Raw genomic sequence first — 26,379 nt, forward strand, 5'->3', positions numbered from 1 at the left:
ATGATTAAAATACAGCTTTATAACAGCTATACCGCGTCGTAAACTAAGCAAGAACGTTTAAACGTATATTTAAATACACAAATACCGTGCAATTTCAATGTTGAAATACTTGCATTACAACATATTGTTGTCTAACAAGTATTACGACAGTGGAAACGTAAATTATCAGTAAGCTATCATATACACATTATAACAGGATATACATTGAATCCACTGTCATATGATTACATAGCAATATTATGCATAGTATATTTTACTTATAACGATAGTGTTTACCTAAAATATCACGTGGTATATGTTATCCACTATATTTAAGATATCACTTTATGACCTGCAAGGGCTGAATGCCGACGATAATATATTTAACGATATGTAAAATTATATCTATACTAAATGAGGACGACACTATTCGTTAAATTTATAGGTAAACGACATATTATTTTTATCCAATCCATGAGAACGCCTAATCGATTAATGCACAACAAATATCAATTACAATTAGCTGGTATTTAAACATTTTAAAGCTTGGGACTCTTAGATTATATTGTTTTACCTCATAGTATAATAATCTGCAGTTTTATTTTTTTATTTTTTTTATTTCGTAATTTTGTCATATAATTTTAAACACCGAATAAATATTCTTATTTTCTAAAAAAAAGAATTGTTACATTTATCACGAAATACACAACAAATTGACAAATGTTAAAGAGATTACTTTTAGGCAATTAATTTTATAGCTATCGAATCTAAGATCACTAATACCTACATCAATCTTACAACGAGAAAGAACATGATTTTGTACGCGTCGGTGCATTTACGATTAGGCCAGAGACGAATCCTCACAAGCCGACTTATCTATCAATTACAAATGAACTATATCACTATGTTTATTCGGTTCACCCACAGCCTAGATTTAATCGTTAATTAATTAACTATTCACATATAATCCATCGTTGTTTCATTACAAACACACAAGGAATGTTTCCAATGTCTATTGCAAATTCATAAAAAAATCAATTATCACCGTAAGATTTCATTGCTCAATAAAAACTTATTTCTCTATTTACTTACAGATATTTTTTTTTATAGAAGAGGGGGACAAACGGGGGAGCAACGAATCGCCTAAAATTATTTGAACCGACGCCCATGGATGATTTAACAATTATCCAATTTATCGGTGATGGAAATCTACAGCTATACATATTTTCATCTCTGTTTTATCAAAGGTAATGTAAGGGATGACGATATGATATACAGATTTTAGTCTCAGAAACCTACGTACCTTTTTCTGAACCAGGGAATATATTTTTTTTTAAATGATCATACTCAGATCGCTAGAAAAGGTTTGTTGCTTGAAAATTTTAAAGGAAATTATAGTTTAATTGTAATAACATTTAAAAAAAAGTTAGTATTTGGGATGTGAGCATTTTTCACTTCATCACCGGTTGTCAGATAAATTGCAAATATTAAATGTAACATTTATTATTAAATAAAACAATAACTTTATATTTTCCTTGCGTTACCCTTCCACTGGCGAATAGAGTTACGAAAATATGGATATCCCAGCTAAGATATAACTTTATTCATAAGAGGGTTCGATGTCGTTATTTCAGTTTTAAAAGAGAGAAAGAGAGAGAGAACAAAATGTTTTGTACGAATGTTTGAGCAATGGAAACTGACGGTAATCTTCAGTGCTATTTGATATTTGTTAAGTAATTCTACAATGGTAAAAATTCTATTTGTACTCCTGTCCGTTAGTGTCATTAGTCTTTAATCGGAGCTAGATTTACTTGGATAAATTTTACAGCGAAATTATTCGACGATGCTATTTTGTAAATGTTTCAAAAAGGAATCAATTCCTGTGTGATTTAGTATGTTCACACGCATTTGCATTTTGTGTGTATGTTTTATTATAAAATTCAAATTTTATGATAAATTGTGGTTAGCTGCGAACTTTTGTCTGCACAACTAAGCCCACTACGATACGAAAAGTGCTTTATGCATTTCCCGTATGATATTTAGCTGAGCTACCATAAAGTTTGCATCGCATAATATACGTCATTTTTACAATACCCTAGCGATATAACACGCAATTTTGTTGTAAAAAAAAAGTAGCTTATAATATTCCCGCATGCATCAAATTCCCGTCAAAGTGTCTTCAAAATCGGCCAGGCCATTTCGGAGATTAACCGGAATAAACACGGCATGTCCGCAAGACACACAAACTTTTTTTATACCAGCAACTAAAGTCGCAAGTTTGTTTAACGTATAAATTGTTTATTCTTTATCGTGAATCAAATGGTAAAGAAAAGACATTAGTCCTCATTTCTCGTCTTAAATCTTACGTTCTTTTATCGTACAGCGGAAAATCGCATTCAGTATGACTTTAAAATAAAGGGACATAAACATATTGATTATTATATTATAGTTTAAATATATTACATGAGATGTGATTAACACAAACAAAATAAACTGAAATGATAAAGAATAAACCTAATTATTTAGAGAACCGTCGGCAAAATGATATTCAAAAGTATAAATTTCCAACGAAGTTTAAAAATTAAATGATTTTACCAAAAAAAAAATCTAAGCTGTGTCAAATCAATTAATTAAAACTAGGAAGCAACCAAAGAAGTAACATTAATATTAAAAATTAGAATATTAATTAAAATAATATTAACAGCATGCTAAAGCAAATATAACATGAAATTTATTGATACCTAAACTAAAAAAAAAAAACATTAAAAAACGATAGTAATAATCAAACTAGTCACGGCTAGAGATAACTTAAAAAGATTTTAATCTTTGGTTTTTATATTATAATATTTTCTATAGAAGCAAGATTATTAGAAACTTCATTGCTGGGTAAATAACATCCTTCAACCATAAATGTGTATATTACATATGTACATTAACCAATATAAAGATCGCTACAAACACTTTGAATGCCACTACGATTTTTACTTTTTAAAAATCACATTCGGTAGCATTGAACGTGTTAAATCACTTGATGTTAACTAAAACATATCTTAAATGTTTTGCATTTAAATTGCATTTATATGTCATTTTTATGATGTTAAGGCCTCTTTGAATTATTATTAGGAGGTAAAAAAAAAGTTCGGTGAAAATTATTATAAAATTAAAAACTACATGCATTGTAAATTTTATATATAAATAAGATTCTTTTTATAAATTATTTAAACTATTTAGAAGCTGTTATTACGAATGAAAAAAAAAATCACGCACACATACAAATGTAGAGATCAATATTTTTAGTATACAAGCACTTATGTTCATTTTTTAGGGTTATTTTTTCTGTTTAAGACTCTCAGGATCTTTGACATTCAACCGAATATACCATTGATATGTAATTTATCTTCAAGTCAAAAAGATAAACAAAGACTCGACTATGAAATTAGCTCCCTGAATATCGGCACAAAATTTTCCTTCCAAAATGAGAAAGACTTTGCCTATCTCTTTTCATACGTCGAGATAGACTTCTATCCTACTCACTCTCACACGTAAAACAGAGACATCTTTTTCACCACTCTCTTTCTTTCATACAATTAGACTGAGACACAATTTTCGTATGTCGATTTATCTTTCCTTGTTCTTATCATATCACTTTCACATTATTCATGCCAAGTTCATACTTAAAAGAAATTCAATTATATTTATTTTGGCAATATAATAGGGTGCAATCTAAAAGAAATCAAATTTTTAAATCTACCAAGCCTCTGGAAAAACAATTTTAAAAAGGGTAACCACTCTATGACCACGATACCATATAAAACCTTCTTTTTTTAAATAAATCGGCCAGATTTACCTAACAGATACGAATATTGCACTACAAAAGTATATAAGATGGGGAGAATTTATACCTATGTATTATGACGATACTTATTGCTAATTAACTCTTATAATATATTGCGTTTCCTTATATATTAATTATATGTAATATATAACTACGTGATTGAATGACTGAACGCAGTTATTCCGCGCTGAGGTGAAGTTAACAATGATTATGATGTGTGTTTTTTATTATTTTCCTTCAGAACTTATAACCACATAACTCATGCCTGTTACCTAAAGGGGTAGGAAGAGAGCAAGGACATCAATTTAGCGCAAGTCCTAGCACACCTCTCGCTTCTAATTTATCATGTCAGATATTCATCATAATTAGTAAGGAAATAATGCCTCGTTTATTATGTATGTAAATATTATGTTTTCTTTTGTAAAATTATATTTATTGTTTTTTTTTCATTTGTGAACATACAAACAACTAATACAAAGCAATCTGAATGTATGAAAAAGTAATCCGTAATGAGTCCAATAACGAAATGTGCATTTTTGAGCATTAAAAAGAAAAATTATATAATGGTAATTTCCATATCTAGATCTAGTACATCATTTCTCAAGGTCATTCGTTACCACAAATGTACTTTTATGTATACGAATGGATTAATATTTCGCAGTGTATTTTATAATTCTGAAGGAAAATAATATTAGTAATAATACTAATACATTTATGATTTATATTTCGCAAACTTACGGGAATAAATATATATGTGTTATTGGAGTATATATGTATATAAATATATGAATACCATTTATTATTTTGTGACTCTACTGTATTCTATATGTGAATGTATTATGTACTAAACTAGTGACATAGTTATCGTTATATATAAGCTAAACTGGAGGTATTATGTCCATATAATTATAATTAAATATTAAAATTAACTTTGTGTTAAATGTAGTAATGAATTGTTTTTATCATTTTAGTTGTGCTTACTTTAGAATTTGTGATATAACCTAACCTTAAAAAACCCGACTGACTGAGATGCCTATTGAACGAAACAGCTCCATCTATTAACTTCATTTTGAAACAAATATACTGTTTTTTTTAATAAAGCCGGAAATATCGTAAATGGGATTTATCATTTTAAAAAATGTCGAGTGAAATTCGAACTCGTTTATACGACTTTAGAATTTTATTTCTTATATACACTATAAATTAGTTTTGCGCTTATGTCATATCTTAAGATATCCAGAGATAAACGAATCGTATGACACCCCACACATCCTCTTGTCAGTCGGTTTATAAAAATTAAACGTTACGTTGCATTTCTTACTTATCAGATGGAACCTTGTTTTTTGATATTATGCTTTTTTTATTAAAAAAATTGATTTTTTTTATCGTAACTAGCCGATGATGAATTAATTAATTTACCAATAATCGACGTTACGTGTTGATTTTTTTTAATTTTATTACAAAAATATTTCTTTTCAAATGAATCAATCAGTTTCATATATATTACACTATTATACAATAGCGTAAATCCTATTCTAAAACAGCCAATATTAAAGTGACACTAGATGCTTATTTTATCAAATTAAAACACCAAAAATGTTTTTTTTTTGCAAAATTAAAACTTAACGTTATCATGTTTTTTTACGAATTTACATTTCTTTTTTTTTTGCAATTTTAAGGTATAACCTAACTTATTATATATAATTGGTGCATGATTTTAAGGCATTCTGTCGTGGTGTATAGTTTATTACACATCAAATGAAAAGAGTTACATGTCGTATGTACCCTTATGAGATGTAACTCTTTACCTCGAATGAGTTTTTGTCAGGCATCTGTGACTTTACAATCGACTACAGAACATCATCATTATCTTAAACACGCATTAAATATACTAATCTAATACTGCTTTGTACCACAGCCAACATTTTAAGATTTAGAATTAATATAAGCTGTATTTAGCTTAAAAATCAATAGCAATAAAAAAAATGTATTTCGTTGACATCAAATTTCATTTGAAAACAAATTTTTAAAATATTTTAATAAGAAATCCTTTCCCATAACGAAATGATCATTTATAATTAGCTAAATTGCTACACGATCAAGTATTAAATGGGAAAGATTTCAAATACAAAATTTGTAAAGTTACTAAACGTACGCCTGTGTACATAAATACACAATTTTACATCGAAACTTAAATCTAGTTACACCATGATGTTTTTTTTTATGTTGCTAGTTGACGAGAAATATTTCGTACTGAATGTGACAGTGTTACTTATACTAACATCTAAAATATACTTAGACTTTACCGTTGAGTGCGATGTGGTTGAGTGGCCTTCAGGAATCGGGTAATTTATCGACTCATCCATCGAAAAAAGTTACATCTCTTATAAATATACTAAAAGATGTAACAATTTTCGCCGGATGTGACGATTTATCGTTGACATCATTGGCAGCTTACATTTCGGCTAGTAATTCTGAGTAGTAATGAGTAGCGCTGAGGTAGTCCAGCAGACGACGAGGTAGTGGCAGACTGCTGATCAGATCGCGTCGCACGTATTTAAGAATCACGAATCTGAAATTTATAAACACGGAAAAAATTAAAATCTTGGAATCTTGTCAAGGGATTTACAGAAAAGCAATATTATTGCAGATACGTTTTTATGTCCACTCCTAACTTATACATTTGAAGAGCGAAGTATCGAATTCTATTTGCGTTTCTATTCTCAAGAGTTGCACCATCTTTTTATTGCTAAAAGCTAAACAATTCAGCTGCTTTCAATCTTTGGACTATATGTCCCACTGACCTGCAGGTGTGCTGCAGGCTCTGGACGCGCTTGAAGCGTGACACGGGGTAGAGCAGCTGCACACGCACCGGCCCCAGCACTGGCCGTAGGTTCAGGAAGAACAGATAGCGGCCGGAACGCGACGTCTCCACTGCGTTCTCGATGAATTCAACTATCGTCTGCGCTTTGAACATCGTGCAACCGCCGAAGCAGAAGTTACCTGATGAGAGACAAATAAATACTTTTACTGTTAAGCTGCAAGGAGGGTTACATTTCGCGGTAACGTGTAGTACCAGGTGCTTGAGCTGGCACGTCGGGTAAAGAATTTTCTTGTACACGATGTGCCAAATCAAGTCGTATAACATGTGACCTACTATAACGACTTATGTATTTCTTAGCTCCTATATGTAGTATAATATTGCTACCAAAATATTCTTTTATCAACAATAGCTCAATATTCAATTTTTAGTAAAAAGTTTTAATCCGAATAAAAACGATTCATTGCCACAGGCTTTAATATGTTAAAAAGATGCAAATGAAATTAAAATAAAAACACGATTCGAGAGAAAATAGTCCATTCGGGGTACATATTGACGTATGAAGTGAGAAATAAAACAAACGCTTAATTTACTCGTACGCTGTGCAATCAAATCCTTTATTGTCCGTCAATATTTGTTCACCGCGCTGTTCACTTTTTAAGCTTTGGTAATTCAACTTACAAATACACGCGTTCATTGAAAAAACAACACTATTCTGACCGCATACAAAACTATTAAACTAAATACTTATTAAATTCAGATAATCTTTAACTGAGATTCAATAAAACTTAAGAGTAATAAAAATTAATTATGTAATTAATACTAAGATTAAAACAGTTTATATTTCTATTTAAACATTGTAGCATCTAACCAATCATTGAGCAATTACAATATGTTTTACACAAGTGTTTCGACAATGGAAACTTAGAGTTACATCCCAAATACTTGAGATTCAGTCTCGAGTACTGGCCGTTTGTATCCGAATGAGCACAAATGCTTGTCAAAGATAACGATGCCGCAGACGTATAGGAGAGTCCTCTTGCCGTCCGCATGCCAGTTGCTAATTCAATTGTTTGAGGAGGTACTCTCCACGAGATGATTGAATTATCACAAAATTGATTGTTCTATACGTTGTTTAGAAGTGGACATCTATTAGATTACATGTTAATATTTGAAATAGTAATCTATTTGCTCAGAACAAATTAGTTCTAAATAATAAAGCCCATTCAAATAATGACAAATTTGTGAAACTGCAACAATTCTCATACAACTTAAATTTTATAGAACATCATTATATGTTAAACCTATTAAAAGTCCCTATCGTAAAATTAATGAATCTTTATGGTTTCGATGTATCATTAAATAAAAATACCCTAGGCAACCTAATAACTTGAGAACGATAATAGATAAGTCTCCTTTTCACTACGCGACTATTATGCTAGGACCAAAACAGTATAAAGACATACCTTGATCGTGTTCGATGCGAACATGTCGGAGACCGTTGAGCTTGAAGGTAAGTGTGAAGATGTAGTGGTCGTCACTGCTGTCGCGTACAATGAATGAGCCGTCCGGCTCGTTGGAGAGAATCTTCTCAGCCGCTTCCACAGATATGGGGCCCCAATACCACGGGTACTGAAATCATAAACATGTATCAACTCAATCGATTGATTAATTGCTTTTAGTATTTGAATCGACACATGAAGTAAACCACGTTCAACTTACATCCTTAACTTTTTGAATAGAAGTGGCAAAGTCCAAGTGCGTGGTGTGGGATGACTGCGGTGACTGCGGCAGCGGTGGCAGGGCTCGGCGCACGGCGGCAGGCGGCGAGCTGGTTACGGTGCGGCTCGAGGCGGGCGCCGGACGCGACGTGCTTGACGCCTCCTCCGACCCCGAGCGCCGCCACCGGAACAAGTTGCAGAAGCTCTGCTTCAGATTCATCGACAGCATCCTCACAGGAGACATTTTCGTTTTCGCGTTCGAAGTTTTCTTCGTCACCTTCTCTGGTTTCTCGACTTCCGGTGCTTCCTTAGGAGCGTTCTCCTTATGCTTCTTAACCTTCGTCGTAGTGGACGCCGAATTCTTGTTCGTATTTCTGTGGTTGTTATTCGCTTCCACCGGTCTGGGAATTTCATTAGTCTCTTTTAAGAACACTGTAGTAGCGGACTCCTTGTTGGTTGTGTGCCGCATATGGATACCAACATTAGTTATTATAGTGTTGCTCTTCTTGTGGATAGTATTGCGGCATTCAGAGTCGCTCGAGCTAGAGTACAGAGTATGTAAATACTTTCGCATTTCTCGCAAAGTGAGATGAAGCGAATCGGTGTCCGAATCAGTGGTGTTCTTCTTGGCCGAGGAACTAGGCAAGCTGTGCCTTTTAGTTTTGGAGTCCTTCGGCCGACTAGAATCTTTTGGCCTATGGCTCCTTTCCACCGGGGTAAAGTTGCTACCGATGTTCTGTGGGGTGCTCTTGCCACGTCTCTTGTTGGGTCTGGATGGCTTCTTGGGCTTCCCCCTAGTATTGCTATGGCTAGGACGCACCATATCTATAGGAACCGCGTAGATATCGCTGTCAAATGGGACATTGTACATGTCCGTTATATCCGAAGTTTTGGCGGAGAGCGTGTCATGAGATATCGCTTGAGTAATGAAGTTCGAATCGTCAGCTTGGAACTGAGTAATAAGAGAGTTGTGGCTGCTCGAAAGCCGGGAGGTGAGAGAGTTCCGCGAAGAGGGGCGGGTGCCTCGGCATGGGCTTAGATGTAGGAGCCTTGGACTAGAAAAACGATGGTTGTAGCCCTGTCGGCGCTCATACAAAGCCTCAGGCTTCAGCTTCCTCGGGTACATAGGTGAAACATGCCGGGTGTGTACTCTCACATCCAGTGGCAACGGAGTAACCTTGATTGGGCTCTCATCTATGGATGAGATGCGAGGCGGCACGCTTACAGGGATGAACCGGTCTATATGGGTGGAAGGCACCGGATCGTCCTAAAACAAAACAAGAAATATTTAAAAAATACAAATCGTATTGGTGAACATTTAATTCATTTTGAACATATCGATATTTGTTTTCGTATTCGTATTGTTTTCGTAAAAGGGTTACATCTGTCAAGATATGGAACTCTTTTCAACGGATGGTTCGATATTATTTTTCAATTTCATTTATATTAAAAAAGTAACGTAAAACAACATGGAACAGCATGCAACTTGTTCGGAAAAATTTTAACAATAAAACTTCACTACAGTTCGTTCTCGTTAGTCAATATTTGTTTTTAATTGACCCTTACTACAGCAGTACTACACTTTTCTATATATTTTATACATATAACGAACCGCACCATTTTTACTTTCTTGCAATTTGAAATTTTTAAACACGAAAATGAAGGAATTATTTGAGCGGGGCGTCTATAATGTAAGAATATTCAGACGCAAATGTCGACTTCCGAAAGACGCCACGTCGCGTCTGGGTGTTGAAACGAATTTCTTAAATTGGTAACAATAGGGAGGAATCTGCCCGCTATTGTCAGATTTATTGTTGACGGGAAATAGATTCCGTGCAGATCTGATTTATAAAACCAAGCGGAGATTTCTAATGCATCGCTTCTGTCTTTTATATTTATTCCTTCCTGCAAATTCCTCATTTTTACCATTCACATGATGAAAGATGATTTTTTTTGTCATATTATAATATATCTAAAGGTTTATTGCCTATAAAAGTACTCTAATCAAACATATAGAACAAAGTCTGGAAGATCACAAAAGCTACTAATTAAGTTTTTTTTAATTCCTTGCGGACGGAGTCGCGAGCGACAACTAGTACAAAATAGAAATATATATGTAAAATCTGAAATAAAATTAATATTAAAATTCAAACTTAATGTTTGCCTATACTTTATAGATATGCAACAAAGTATAGGAAATTAAATGTTGAAACAATCCGTAGAATCCTCGTAAGGATTTATTGAAAACCGCCCTAAACTATGTGGCTTACCATTTCTATTATATGTGGTCAGTGAAGGAAATTGTTGCACAATTGTTAATAGTAGTTTACCTTGGTATAGTGCCATCCAAACTTTATGGCAGCTCGCAATATCGCACGAGACACTGCACACAAAACAATTAACTACAACACCCTATCTGCGTAACAAACAAAAGTTTGACTCTTGTTATATTCGGGTTTACAATGAAACTGTTCATTTCCTTTTCGGAAATATAGTGAGGAATGTTGAATGCAAATTCAGATGCAAACTAGAATCCTGAATATACCTTATTCCAAATGGATACCTAGACTTTATTAATTTACGCTATTTCACTATTTTAAACTTAATGTTGAAAATGTTATTTTCCGAAAACTGCGCGGTACAAAGAGTTGAAATTGTAATTTATAAAGTTGAAATGAATATTTGAGAGATACATTTTACATAGGTATTTAAAATATACGTTGGCGTTATTAATAATGTTTAAGTATTATTGCAACGACGTATAATACAGTTTTTGGAAGTAATACAGAATTGATAAATTTAGTTTCGTAGTGACTATTCTAATTCAAAACTATCAAAGTACACATAAAAATTAAATAATCCCTTTGTTTACAAAATAGTATTGTTTGGAAGGAAAATATTTTTTATACATTTTGTATTGTTACCGGTGTTAATTTATTTCATCAAACAAAAACCAAGCTGAAAATAGACATCGAATAATTTGTTTAAACAATTATTGCTACGGTTGCCAATCTTCTCTAATTGAGCCTTTGTGTTTGGATTTGAATTTGTGTTCATTCAATAATTGATATTGATGACTAGTACCTTCATGTCATTAGCGCAATTATTCATTAAGCTTAAGCTCTACGACTGTATATTCATACTTATTTCTTTGTTTGTCATTGTTACACATATAGTATAAATATGATAAAAACTGTAAAACGAGACACGTACTGTTAATAAACGTAAGAGTTTATTACATTTTATTTTTAATTAGCAGCTCGAGCGCTCTGATGGGTAATTAATTTAACATCCATAAAGTAACTATAACAAGAGGAGTTGTACTTTCCGTTAAAATAGCTTTATTACAATATTACTTAAGTAACGGAATATTATAATATTCAGGAAAGTTCTCTTGATTTTGCCCATCTAGAATATTAAGTTTCCGATCATAGTTGCCGACGTCGGACCGAACGGGTTTACTTTTGCCTTGTAAAGCTATTATTTAAATTAAAATAGAACTGCGGTAAAGAAAAACTATTGAAGCCTGCATTTTATAAAATTTTACACCAACTAAATAAAGGAGATATTATTAGTTTAAAATAATTTTAAACTTCAATGGAAGTTTTTATAAAAATGCAGTGAATAATATCAGCAAAAATGTGAAAGAGTAAAAGACAAGTATAAAATAAAATACTTTCAAGAGAAGGTATTTAACAGTTTTAAATGTAGTCAGCTGCTTACGGATGGAAGCAACGTAGATACTTTAAATTAAGTTTAAAGAAGAGACTATCGATTCTATTCATTGCATCTCCGTTCAGTTGCTTCGATAAAATGAAATTAACAAATTGTAGAGGGGTAAATCGCTTCGACCCGTTAAGACGTTCAACTTCATTTATTCCTATTGTGAATATAATTTTCTCTGATGGCAATTGGATCAGTATTGAATAGGATTATAGATTAAGGTCGTATTCACAGCGGAGTCCAGCTCCAAGCAATCGTTGCACAGGTTTCGAATAAAACTTCAGTTCAGTGATGCGACGACGCGGACAATCCGCTTTTACGCTGTGCGTTATCAACGACTTTCAGCTTGCATCGGCGGCGGACAGATTATTACAGGCCGCTGCAGCCACGCTCAGATTTCGCATAAAGGTACCTTTCGTTTGTAATTGCGCCACAACGGTCGAGGAGAAATGCCCAAATGATTACATCACGCAAATCATGTTAAATTAAATTGCGTTAACAACAATACTAAATTTTTACTAAATATTAGCAAAGACCGTAGAATTACCTTGAAGTAAATAAAACGGCATTAAAAACTTATTAGGAGCAAGTTTGTTAATCTAAAAAAAAAGTAAAAAAGACAAATTATTAGCTAGAACGATTCAAAAGTTTTAAATTCCTATGGCCATCATTCTAGCTTCATCATCAAATCAGCACAATATCATCACAATTTTGCAGCATCATGCGATTTACACTAACAATTACTAAACTAAACAGACTAAATGAAAGCTTGTAAATAAAACGAATTACAAGTGTCAAGTCAATATTCTCATATTTTGTTCTGAAACTATTAAATAATAATGCAATTTTACAGCAAAATGCCAACAAAAACCGTTAAATTCATGCGCTAATGGTACGAAAAGTGACAACATTTTCACGACAAAATTTTGTTAAAGTTCTTTAATATTTCGTTAAAATAAGATAGTTAAAGTAGATGTGGCACAAGAAAACACGAGCGACATTTTCTTGTGCGCCTCTATTTTTAACATACCAAAAAGTGCTTTAGTGAGCCTTTTAACCCTTATGTTCATTTTGTATATATATACATACAACTTTTTAAAAATATACGAACACTAAAAAATAATTTTTAACTTATTTTTTTTTAACTTTGTTTTTTGCTTTTCTTCAATAAAGAAATATTGCCACACTAAGGGTTAAAGTACTTTTATAATATCACCAATTTTAAGTCATTTAATAAACATATAATTACTAAAAATCTTAATGAATTAATAAGTTAGTTTCAACTGTTCTACTCGTGTTCTGAAACATATTGACGACCCTCACTCCATTCAAAAATAGATTTAGCAACATGTTTATGTACAAGTGTTTCGGCTGTGGAAACGCATGGCAACAATCTGTCGAACGAGTTATCCAATTAGTAAGATAATTTATAATAGAGTAGAGCATTTCTAAATAGCTTTTATGTTTGATAAAGATGAATTTTGTAATTACCTTTAACATGACCGTCAAATAATAGGTGGCTTGTTCATAATATAATACCTTTGATTGTTTGATGCTTTTAAACTGGCAGTCTGGGGCTTTTCTCTTTGTTCACGTTCAACTCGGATACGAAACTTAACGATGTTGTTAGTTCGACACATTGTTTATTACAAAGTCCGTAGGAACTTTCCTTTGCAAATTTATTTTATAATAATGAATATTATAATGATCATAAAATGAATCGCTCGTTTATAGATTTATGCAAATATTCCTGTCAGTATTCATTGAGTTCGATGTTGTAGAAACGGAGGGGTTAAGGGGTGTAGGTACATTTAATACATTGGAAATGAACATAAGATAAATAATTATATTTATTTAGTAATGATGATAGGTCCTATAAAACATAAGTTTTATCTGACAAGACTTTTGTATCTAGGTATAAAATCGTTATCTTTTTGGTATTATTTCATGTATGAAAAAATATTTTAAGTAGCTTTCGTTAAAATGTGGTTTAAAATTGTTTAGATAATAATTGTTAATTATGGTTATTACTAGACAGCTCTGAATTTTTTTCTTAATCTAAAATCTTAGCACGAGCTACCATCGTAGCCAGGCTGTAGCTACGTGCTTTAGCACTGTCTACGCGGTGGCTACGAACACGATCGTACTACTAGTTTTTTCTATGGAAACGTAAACTAATTAAATAGCGAACAACCTTTAAATTCGCCGTTATTAGCATAAATATTTATTTTTCACAAAAATCGTTGAAAAATACATTTTACAGTAACTTGAGGATATTAAATCTTGAATATAATTTTTAACTCTTTGTATTCACATTTATTTTACACTGTGTAATAATAAAATCGACGTTTCAATTTGTCAATGCAATTCAAAAGCATTGAAATCGCAAAATTAACAGCGCGCATTGTCGATTTCGCGGTTAATGGATGTTAATTGTCATAATAAGCATTACAATGCGTAATGCGAACGAAGTACCATTGAATATCGAAAATAGTTGGAATATTCAACAAAGAATTTTGTATACAGGTATTTTGAAATAGAGCAACAGATGTCCCTTTGTATATTCACGTATTGAAACGTCTACTGTGAAAACGGATTAGAAGCTTAGACGCCTTCTGTAGAGGACACACAGAAAAATACTCGTGAGAAAATTCATATACACTTTACGTGAAACATTCTCTACCCTTGTAAATAGAAAGCTTTTGATCGTTTTATTCACTGAAAATATAAAAATATAATACAAAAGACCCACACCACAATATTTTAATAAACTTATAAGTAATTTCACATTTTATAAGGATTTTAGTGTGAATAATAATGGAAAGTCTCAGAGTAAATAAACTCACTTCTTACTATATTATTAACTAGCAGTAGCCCGCGACTCTGTGCACGCGGAATTTAAAAAAAAAATTGGTAGCTTATGTGTTCTTCCAAGCTATGTTTTACATCTATACCAAATTTCAATCAACTCGGGAGATAAATTCTAACAAACACATACATCCATCTATACATCCAAACTTTCGCATTTATATAATAATATTAGTAATTAATAAAATTAAAAATGCGAACGTTTGGATGTTTGTTGGAAGGTATCTTCAGAACAGCTCAAAGATATTGCTGATAATTGGCATTGAACGAGAAAATAGGCTACTAATGAGTTTTACTTTTAATTCTGCTGGACTGGAGTCGCAAGCAAAAAGAGTAGAATAAATCTAAAAGCAGTTATATTAGCAGTTGCTTAAGTGAACTTGTGATTAAGAAATCTTAGTAAAGGTTCGTCGCCTTTATACTTTCTTTCAACGATTTTGAGAAATCTTTTTAATTATACTTCTTAAGTCTGATTGCACTAAAGTTTGTAAGATATTTTTCATTAAGAGAATTTCTATGTTTTTTTTTCTTATTTTTTTTTGAATTCGTCGCGTAAAATGTGTTAAACTTATTAAATCTAGATATTTTCACAACCCGTCAATAGAGTCCTTTTTTATGAAAAAGTGGCATCGTAAAGAAAAACATAGATTTTTAGTCATATAGATTTCAGGATTAAATATAAGTGTACCGCAGTTTTTATAACAAAAAAGGGCAGCCGCACTATTTGGAGTATTTTTATTTAGTATTTATTTTAAAGATAAGGTTGCAAACGAATAGAGGGAACACCGAGGTATTCATCGATGCCCATGGACATCTGCAATCGGAGTATGTCGGAATAGTTAATTAGCTGATAATTTCCAAAGGTTAGACGAGGATTAGGATACTTTGGATTAGGATAGTCAGGTGAATCGTTCGCTTGTTTATTGATGCTTTTATTGAAACAATTATTGTATCGATTTTTTTGTTAGATAAAATGGAAGTGAAAACTTATAGATGGTGCGTAAATGCTTTTAAGAATATATGCGTGTATGCACTTTAATTATCTAACTAAAATGATAGCTGTTTAATTCACTCTGTTTAAGATCAAAACAGCGTGAATATCGGTCATTATCTTCATATGGTAAATTTAATAGATGCTACACTGTATGTCCAATCGACCGTGGTATGCACCCAGCCGGACGGAAGCCGATCTTTATTCATGCGTTTGAATTTCAGAACCTTCATTACCTACACTTTGCCTGTTTAAAGGAAATTTTAGTTAGCTAAAATTTCGGACAAAGGACCTAATTTGAATAGACAACAAACTTGCTCGCCTAACTTATTTACATGTAGCGTAATTTAAGCTTATTTGTTAAAGTTACTCGGAAAGAAAACACACGACAGGAAAACTAAAAAGATTTAGGAATTTTAAGAAACATTAGTCCCGCCCATACAAGTACGGTCGGATAGATTATTTGTTGACTGTTACATACTGCGGTCCATGTATGGCAATCAATTGTCCAGCCGATCGGCATCCATGGTTATTGATTCCGTGACTAATTGAATATTAAGTAATGAAAAAATTGTAGGCATTGGGGAAGGCTTATCAATAGGCACAAAAAAGCTGCTGACAGCGATGAAGTAATTTTGTAAAATTGTTTCATTCATTTTATACGGTTTTGGGCATTTTGTTACATATATATTTGAGATGTCTTTTTGCGTATAGATTGATATGTGGGTAACAAAATCAGAAGGTGGCATTTCGTTTGCAACTTGATTGTTCGTTTGATGTAATGGATTGAATTCAATGTTAGCCAGTACCGGCACATTCAATTTATTCGGCGTGCAGCCTTCGTACACAAAACACGTTTTATTAATAATTCCGTGCAAGCGCTGTGATGCGTATTCCGCCCTATCGCCGGCCACTAATAGTCAGAATTGATATTTTACAAAATGCACAACAATTTTTGATACTTTCATAAATTCATTAAAATATTAAAAGCACAAATATAAAAACATATCTCTATGGAATTTGACAATTTATTTTCATAATGCATTAGTATGTATATATATTTATAGGCATAATTTATACTACTTGTCGTAAATATAGTCAGGATAAAATGCAGTTTAACGTTTAATTTTCGTTTTTTTTACGTTATACGTTATATTACGTATTTAATTTTCTTTATAATATGGATGGGTTCGAGTATCGCCTAGCTAATTCAATCAAGTGTACAAAGTTAAGGATGCCTGAGTGCCTTAGTAATTGTATAGTCGCGAACAAACTGCAATAACACCGAGTTGCAATTTGTTAGCAAACTAAAATTAGGAGACAGCTGAGTAAGTTCTCTCGTCGTTTTTTTCTAGCCAACTCGCACCTAACTTAAAATTTCTAAAGTAGAAAATTGTAGTTAATTTACTAATGTCTTTATAACCATTCTAAACAAGCTCAAAGTTGTTGTAATATAATATGGTTCACGACAACAGTCTAACAGCTGGATCTGAGCGTTCGCTTACTGTATACTTAACCATAAGCCAGACTAATTAGTTGAATATTTAATTTATATAAAAAAAGAACAACGCATTGATAATACACTTTCAGACTTAAAAGTGTATGCAAAGAAAGCTGTAAGGAAATTGCAAACAAGTTCCGGTCCCTCGTTATATTCTTCTGGATTAATTTCGTTGCAGGCCCCAAGATAAAAGTAGTTTGCTCCCCAGACGGCTTGAATTCATAACTCAGTGTCAACAAAGACCGCGCTATTGATCCTAGTTAAGAATAGTTGCAGCGGTGAGAATGCGAGATGGGCTGAGCTTTATCTGCATAAGATTTTATTCGTGTAGTAAATGCAACGAAGAGAGTTACATCTGTTAAGAGATCCTATAAGAGATGTAACTCTTTTCATAGCATATATCAAAATATTCTATGCGAAATACATATTTTCTTAGGATACATATGAAGTTTACGAGCAAGATATTACCGTAAGTTTTCACTGCTGATACGTTAGTACAATAAATAAACAATATCAAGCCTCTTTTGTGTTGAGATTGGAAACTCATAGTTAAATAAATCAGTATAATTTTCAACCATAGTCCCATCTGGAATCATAACTTAAGTATTATATAATCCCGTAAAAATTATAAAATTTAATATACATATAATATTTTCATCAAAGTATCAAAACCTCACGATGTAAGTTTTACCGTCCTGCCTTTATTGTGCGGTTAAACGAGCGTTCCCGTCGCATGAACTAAATGAGAATGTGTTCTTTCTTCATGTTTCAGTTTGGACCGCACGTCTGCTTTGAAAAAAGAGTTTTAAACCTAATATTTGAAAGTTACATATGTGTACATTTTAATAAAATTGGAATGTCGGTAATACTTAAAAAAAATCATATTTCGTACAATTGATGTATTTACTTTGATGATGACGAAAAACAATTTTTAAATTTCTGTCTGCCTGTTGTCCGCAAGGATGCATTTGTTCCGGTTAATCTCCGGAACGGTGGAACTGATTTTGACGGGACTTGTACGGGAGGATAGCTGATGCACGCATATTAAAGGCTACTTTTTTAATTTCGCGCTGTGGAAATCATGAGCGGCCGCTAGTTTTACCATAAATTCGAATGTGGTTATGTTCAATTTAAATGCACATTTATATAAATGAATAATAATTTAATCAGATTTTTGTTTATACGCAGATAATTGTGAAAACATATTTGTTTATCGATATTTGCAATACTATATACTGTTTGCCATAACGTATTATAAACTATATTTAGTACAAACACATTTTTATATAAATATTTATATAATTACGAACACCTCTGACCGTCCATATTTTATTGCTCTCGCGTATTTGAAAGATAAATACTTTAATACCCATTTCCCTGAGTTTAATAGAATTCCTCAAAGCGTACTGTTATATTTTTCTATCTCACAAAGATCGCTATTCCTTTATCTTCGCTGAATTTTATATCGTATTTGCACAAACGTCTCCATAGCACAACAATTCCCAACTATTACGGTACTTAAGTTTAATTTTAAATAAATACCGAGAGTTTTAGTGGAACGTTTTTAAAATAGTAGACGAAAGGACAAAAGGCTAAATGAGAAAGCTTACATCAAAGTAATGCTTCAGGCGATTAAATACATTCTGTGTAACAGCCGGCTTACGGTATCTATGTAATGAGTCCGTACCTATTGTAAGATAGCATTAAACAACTATGCCAGCTAATATAAGTGGAGATATGCTAAACTTTTGTAGTGCAGCTGTTCGTACAGACATTTACATACGCAATTGAATAGAAGGGAGATGGCTCCACAAACAGAACATGGTACAAACAGAAATACAATGTGTTTATTTATTCTTTTCAGTTGTGGAGATTGCATACGGCAGCTGACATTCTCGCTCGAGCCGCAAATTGATTTTTTACAGTAATAGCTATTTTATTTTTACAATAACAGCGCGGGTGCGCTGTCGCTTTTGCGGTGCTCGGGCTATTTTCTCCTGTCTGCTAACTTGTATCGACACTAACCAAGTATTTCATAACAAAACCACGTTTATTTTCCATTATTTTCATACACTATTCAGATACAAATCACTTTATTGGATAAAAACTGAAACGTATTTTTTTTTTACTTTTGCCCGACTGACATGAGGGTTAAATCGCGTGTGGGTGGGTATGTATGTTTTTTATATTTAATTTTCACAAACTGAAGCTAATTTTAACGAATGCGATGTCATTGGATTCGTATTTTTCGAACAATTAAGCCGGGCTTATTATATTGTATAATATTCATTTGAACTTAAATAATTTTCCACGAACGAAACCATAACTATTCAACGTAAAAGAATCTTAATACAAGACTTTATAAAATTAACATAAACAAGCTTTTACAAGCGATAGACATTTTTATTTTTTATTCGTTTAGAATAATGGTCGAGGCGTCTTGTTGGACATTAACGAACATTTTAGCATATTTAATAGCAAGTGAAGCTATGGTAAATATAAAACCTCTTTGAAATGTTAAAAAAATATTACACTTTTAAATCATTATTTGTTACAGTTATAATCTATATATAAAAATCAATTGCTGTTTGTTAGTCTCGCTAAAACTCGAAAACGGCTGAACGGATTTATCTTATCTTGAAATGTTCGTGGAGGTCCAGAGAAGGTTTAAAAGGTGAGAAAAATTCCAATAATTGCAAAGGAAAACCATAAAAACATCCCCATTTTTCCTATATAAACGGCTGAATAGATCTCGCTGAAATTTGGCATAGTTGTAAAACATAGTCTGGAAGAACACATAGCCTAATTAATATGTTTTTTAATTTCGCATAAACTGAGTCACGGGCGACAGCTAGTTCACAATAAAAGGTAAAGTCAATGCGTATCCTTTAGACTAGAACATATGCATAAAGATTATAACTGTGTGTATGTACCGGAATAGCGTATTGAATTTTCTGAGAAAAGCAATATCTCTGACCTGTCTATATTCTAGAGGCATAAGCTGGGATTACAAAAGACGAGCGTAGTTAGTACCGGTCAGTGTTTGTATTCAATAAACATCATTTGTATGTTAGATTTCAAAACTAAACGTGTATTTCCACTGCTAAAACTATTCTATAATACAATAACATATTGTCTCTGTTTTAAAGTGAATGAAAATAAGTTCGTGTAAAAGTGTACCAGAAATAAAAACTTATGAAGTCACATTCATATTTATTTACATCTGTATATTTGGAATTTTGATGAAAAATATTATTATTTTGAGTTACATTGCTAGAACGCCTACATTTAAGTTTTCACATTTATATATAACAAACATAGTATACCATGTTCATGGGTTCCTTTCAATCAATAACTTTCAATATAATTAAAAAATAAAAAAGATAATTAAAAAATAAAATACAGTTTTCAGATCTCATTGTAACATTTCAAAAGAAAAAGAAATACTTCATTAAGGAGAACGTGGAAACGTATCATGATGTTTGAGTGAACTGTAGACTTACGCCTATACTGTACTACTTCGGCTACTACTACGGCTACGGCTACGCGGTATGTTCCATCACTATCCTCCGTAGCTTGTCTACGCTTCAACTAAACTGTTAGATTAAGAGCCCAATACAAAATGTATTTATTTTAGAAATCGCACATTTTGAGTCAAAAACCTTCGCAATTTCTGGTGCACTGCTTTTATATGTCTTTTTATATATTATATGAATCACACTAATATTATATTTGAAAGTTTGGATGGATGATTTTCTTACTAAATATATCTATCTAAAACAGTTTAACGGATCTCGATGAAATAAGACAAAGACAGAACATAGCATGTAAGAACACACAGTATATTTAATTAGATTGTTTTTTAATTAATCAGGTCATAGGCAAATAAGTAATACGTATTATAAAAGAATAAGTAATAACAATAATAATCGATTGCTACAGTTTTGTATTATTTGCAAGTTCCAAGAAGGGAGAAGTCTGCCGCCTCAGATCGAATATGAAAATAGGGAAACTTTTCACCGAATTGAAATTCAATTTAATATTTGTATCTTACTTCGAAAGATGAAGTGTACTTCCTTCGTCGTATTTCTGATAGAGTTGTTCATTCGAAGAGGATATTAATTTTATTTTTTTATCGCTTTTTATTTTCTTTTTCTTTCCAAACAAAATGTAAACGCAGGCAAATATAACCTTTAAAATCCTATATGTAATCGCAAAGGGACTACAAAAAATAGTTCATTAACTTGAGTTATTGATTTTTTACAGAAATAGCTTCCAAAAGCGTACGCTGAATTAACATATTAATTTTAAATAATAAATGTGATCTAAATCAGGAGCACTTATCGCACATTACCATTCTTGCTGTGGACGTGCCTCGCCTTCCAGCTTACATTCGTAATTAAATTAAAACGTCGCTTAATACAAGTTGCTATGTCGTGAAATAGCAAACGACATCTTGAATAACAGTTGACTGTCGTAGTTTATCATCTACAATAGTAGATAATATTATAACTAATCGCAAAAAGCGGGCCTTTATGACGACCCACCAAGCTTTCTACCTTGACATAATTAGATGGAGTTGGAAATATAAGAACAACAAAGGAAATAAACTTTCTATTATTGATATGAAATAGGATTCTTACGATAGAAATAAATTGAAACTGTATAAGCCAACGAAAACTGAACAACTAATATAAGTATCTTATTGAAATGTGACATAAAACGGTACAAATTGTACGATAGTACAACCTTCTTTTCGCTCGTACCGATAAAAATATTATATCGATGAATGACAATAAAAAAATATCTACACCGCACTCACAGTTGTTGATGCAACACTTAATTAAAAAAGCGTTAAAATATTTAAGCTTTTGTAACTATCAATTAAAAAATAAAACTTAAAAAAAATAACATAAAAAACTCGAATTAGCGATTCGGAACAATGTTACACAAAGAGAAATAGTAAACAAATGTTAGTGAAACAGACACGCTGGACTCCAACAATGTTTATAATTTAAATTCTTTTACAAATACGAGTAGATTCGTCTACACATACAATGTTACAGATTTTAGTTACATTTCAGTACCAAAAATATAAAATCAAACCATTCAATTATATTCATGAAAGTAATAATAAAACAATCCTTTATAGTAAGGCTGGCAATTCAACCGTGTGCAATATATTACCGGTGCAATCGTAACCGCAAACTACAATTGTTAATTTAATGAAAAGCGTAGCAAACAGTGGTAATAGAGTATTGCTACATTTGTGATGCCACGAATTTTAGCGGGAATGCCGAATTATTTGTTTTAAAATATTCGATTTAAAAATAATAATCAAAAGGACGTATTTTCATTAGTCGATACTAGACGGGCTAACGACAATAATGATCGGTCGATGTAAATCAAATGTCAAATAGGAACTTAGTTGACGAGTACAATATAAAGACGTAGTAGAGCGAATAAGGAAAATAAGGACTATCGCCCAACGCATGAGGGAGCTAACGACTAATAAAAACGGTGCTCTTCTGCGAACAGTATGACACTGAATAAGAAATCTCTTGCAAAACATGCTGTAACGATCGAGTTATCGACTAATGAAACTACGCCCTAACAAAAGTTGATCGGCTTTAAAATCCAATTAAGTTTTATTATTATTAATATGGAATTTTAAGAAAAGAATCCTTAGAAATGCTAAAACATTAAAATCACTGGCTGTAAAAAATGGTTCAGTAACTACGAGATACTCTGCGCAATGTACTGCCACAGCAAGTATCATTTAACAGTCACTACTACACTACCAGACTATTAGTGTACGTTTTTTTCCGAATGTAATAGTAAAAAGGGCTCATGTGTATGTGAAAATCTTACATCTATACCTAGGGGATTAAGTTGATTCTAAATAAACGTATATTGATTGCGTTCTGTGTACTTTGGTAAGCGAACACTAACGCAACGTGAGGCAATACACATACATTGATGAATCATATCCGTCTTGTTTGTATTGCCTTACCGCTGGAGCTCACATGAATAGATACTAGTAATTAGTTTTATAACCTTTTTAATATCCGTGTAAATCCATGTAAAAAGTGTTTGTAAACTGATGTAAAGCATATAATAAGATTCCGTCCGCGCGGAATTAAAAAAAACTTAATAGTTGTGTATCTGTTTTTCCAGACTATGTTCTATATCTATGCCAAATTTCAGTGAGATCCGTCAAGCCGTTCCGGAGATATCTTCAAACAAATATCTATCCATCCATCTAAATATTCGCTTTTATAATATTAGTAAGATAATGATTTTAGTAACGAGTACACGAATACGAGTATGAAAGTGAATCCGTCTCGTCGGAGTTGCCGTACAGGTAATTACTAACTTTGAGTTTGCTTCGAATAGCCTTAAATGACATTAAATCGAAGTAAACGACTTAGCAATAATGAAATTACCTCTTCAGTTCCTGGGAGCAAATGGACTGCAAATGTGTTAGTAACGTTGCAACATGTTTATACACACAGGATGTCCCGTAATAAATGGATAATCGTGAACCTTGAAGTACAACCACCGAGAGTTTTATATCAAGCGCTTCGTGGAATATGAAACATACTTGATATCAAGTATCAAGAACTGCAAATATATAATTCCAACATTTATTATTAACAATTCGAACTGTACACTTTTCCTAAAGTTACAATATAAAGTTTAGAATATTGTCTTGAAAAAAAATACATTAGTATTTTTTTATATTAGTGGAGTCTGGGAATATAGATATGATACCAAAAAGTATAAAATTTAATTAATTACATACTGTGTTGATATAAATTTACGATAACATAAAGTTATTTATTTCAAATTTCATATTTCGCAAACCCTTTTCTGAGCTATTGATGAGTGTACTACAGAGGGTTTCAAGATTATCCACTTATTACGAGACATCCTGTATATCGTTATATGTTAGGTAATCGACGTGGGACCGGGACTAAGATCATACAACGTGCAACTTGTGAAATTGTACGAAGCAACGGCCCAACCTTATAATCGATCCTGATCTATGTTTGCTCAACTAAGATATTTTAGTTAATTTTATGACACATTAACTTCAGATTCAACCGATCAAAATGGCAATCGGAACCCTAATTTACATTATCATTTTTAGTACTTATAATTAAGATATTCTTTGGATCGATCTTAAAGATAGATTATTGATTTCGCCGTTAATTTAATAAATAAATTCTTCATTCTCTTCCTCTCTTTATTTTCAACTCTAAAGATCAAAAATTTATTTGATTTTACATTCCATACCCTTTGTTTTAATATTAAATGGGAGGAACTCAATGATTCCGTTTTTTATTTATTCTGGACATCGCCGACAGGTCTGTCTACGGATTAACATGAAATCCAAAAAATAGCTTGCACTGCTTTTAAAATTCGCTTCGCAGTAAAATTCCAATGTTGATGTGCGATTAAAAAGCATAACATCCAGCTTTAAGGCGGAAAAATTCCTGGAGAATTTTCGATTTACATCGAAAAATGGACAATGGAATAAGCCCTTTCATGTTGAATGTACTTGAATTATTTTCTTTTTATTATATCAACGATGCATCGAGGACTTTATGTAGATTTTTTATTAATTACTTTTCATAAAATTACATGCATCGATATGAAATGGAATTACATGCGTCGTTCATTAAAATCAATTAATAAAGGAAATAAATTGCATTTTATACGCCATTTTGTAATAAACGACTTAAACTCACTAAAGATATTCAATAGTTAAATTCATAAGGTAAAAATAACAAATAAAAAATTTCGTTCGTTCGTTTGTTTCAGCCAGCCCACTGGCGGGCATATGTCTCTCTCAAAGACCGCCATCATCATCGGTCCTCTTCTACCCGCATCCAGGATACTCCCACAACATTGACCAGATCATCGGTCCATCTAATATAAAGTTTAGTTCTATGCAAATCATAAGTCCGGAGTAGTTAAAGTTCCTCCTATAATGAATGAGTCTTGTAACAGAGTATTGCTTGTTTCTATTTATCTTGGTATATTGAAACTAATATTAGAACTACTTTAGGAATATCAATTCCTTGTAATAGTGAATTTCATCGCTAGTTCAACGAGTGGCAGATTGAGTTCAAAAAGCTCTACTGTAAACCAACTTTAGTAATAAATGCTAACTTTCTAATGCCACATGTCCAATGCTACTAGCGGTTTAGTTTTCGAGAACTTTTCTCCTTAGAAAGTGAAAGAATTTAGAACAAATTGTTTTTTAATTCATATTTGTTTAGTATTCTATTCATTACTTTCCAAATAATTCTATACAAATCTGCAGTTCATATCTTTATATATATAATTCTTCTGTGAGTGTGTATGTCACTGAACTTCTCTCAAACGACTACACCGATTTTGATAAAATTTTTTGTGTGTGTTCAAGGGGATCTGGGAATGGTTTAGATTCACAATTTTGTCCACTGGACAATGTTTTTTAATTAATTTTAATCCTGCGCGGACGGAGTCGCGGGCGACAGCTAGTTTTCCTTATAAATTTTTACACCGCTTGTATTTTGTTTTAAAAAGAAAAATAATGAAAATACTTAATATTATATACATAAAATAATTTCATGAGTATAATACTAAGTATTTTCGTGTATGTTTTACCTAAGTTTAAATGTGAATTATTTAAATTTAAAACATTTTAATACTGAAAGAGTCCCAAAATGAATTTGAAATAATTTTAAGTAAAGTGTAGTTTAGTTGAGTTGCAACGTGTTTGGCAATTGAGATGAAGTGGCGAGGCGATGCAGTCGGCTTAACATGAAAGTAATATACCCTTAAAATACACCTTTTAACGCAGTAATACCATAACACCTTATCGTACAAAGTATCTACGTAATCTGTTACATTTTGTCATACCTCTATCTCTTAATGTAATAAAAATAT

At 32.2% G+C, this 26,379-nt stretch overlaps 1 protein-coding gene across 1 annotated transcript in view; it reads right to left on the reverse strand.

Annotated features, from left to right (window-relative positions):
- The window catches only part of LOC106126268 (uncharacterized), a 52,375-nt gene that overhangs the window by 4,060 nt on the left and 21,936 nt on the right, over positions 1-26,379 (reverse strand). Inside the window, exons 3-6 of the mRNA XM_013323802.1 lie at positions 8,358-9,623; positions 8,102-8,267; positions 6,619-6,817; positions 6,273-6,386 (exon numbers count right to left, since the gene is read on the reverse strand). Coding sequence (XP_013179256.1) covers positions 6,273-6,386; positions 6,619-6,817; positions 8,102-8,267; positions 8,358-9,623 — 1,745 coding nt within the window. The remainder of the gene's footprint in view (positions 1-6,272; positions 6,387-6,618; positions 6,818-8,101; positions 8,268-8,357; positions 9,624-26,379) is intronic.

Source organism: Papilio xuthus, unplaced genomic scaffold (genome assembly GCF_000836235.2).
Source record: "Papilio xuthus unplaced genomic scaffold, Pxut_1.1 DF825017.1, whole genome shotgun sequence".
NCBI lineage: Eukaryota > Metazoa > Arthropoda > Insecta > Lepidoptera > Papilionidae > Papilio > Papilio xuthus.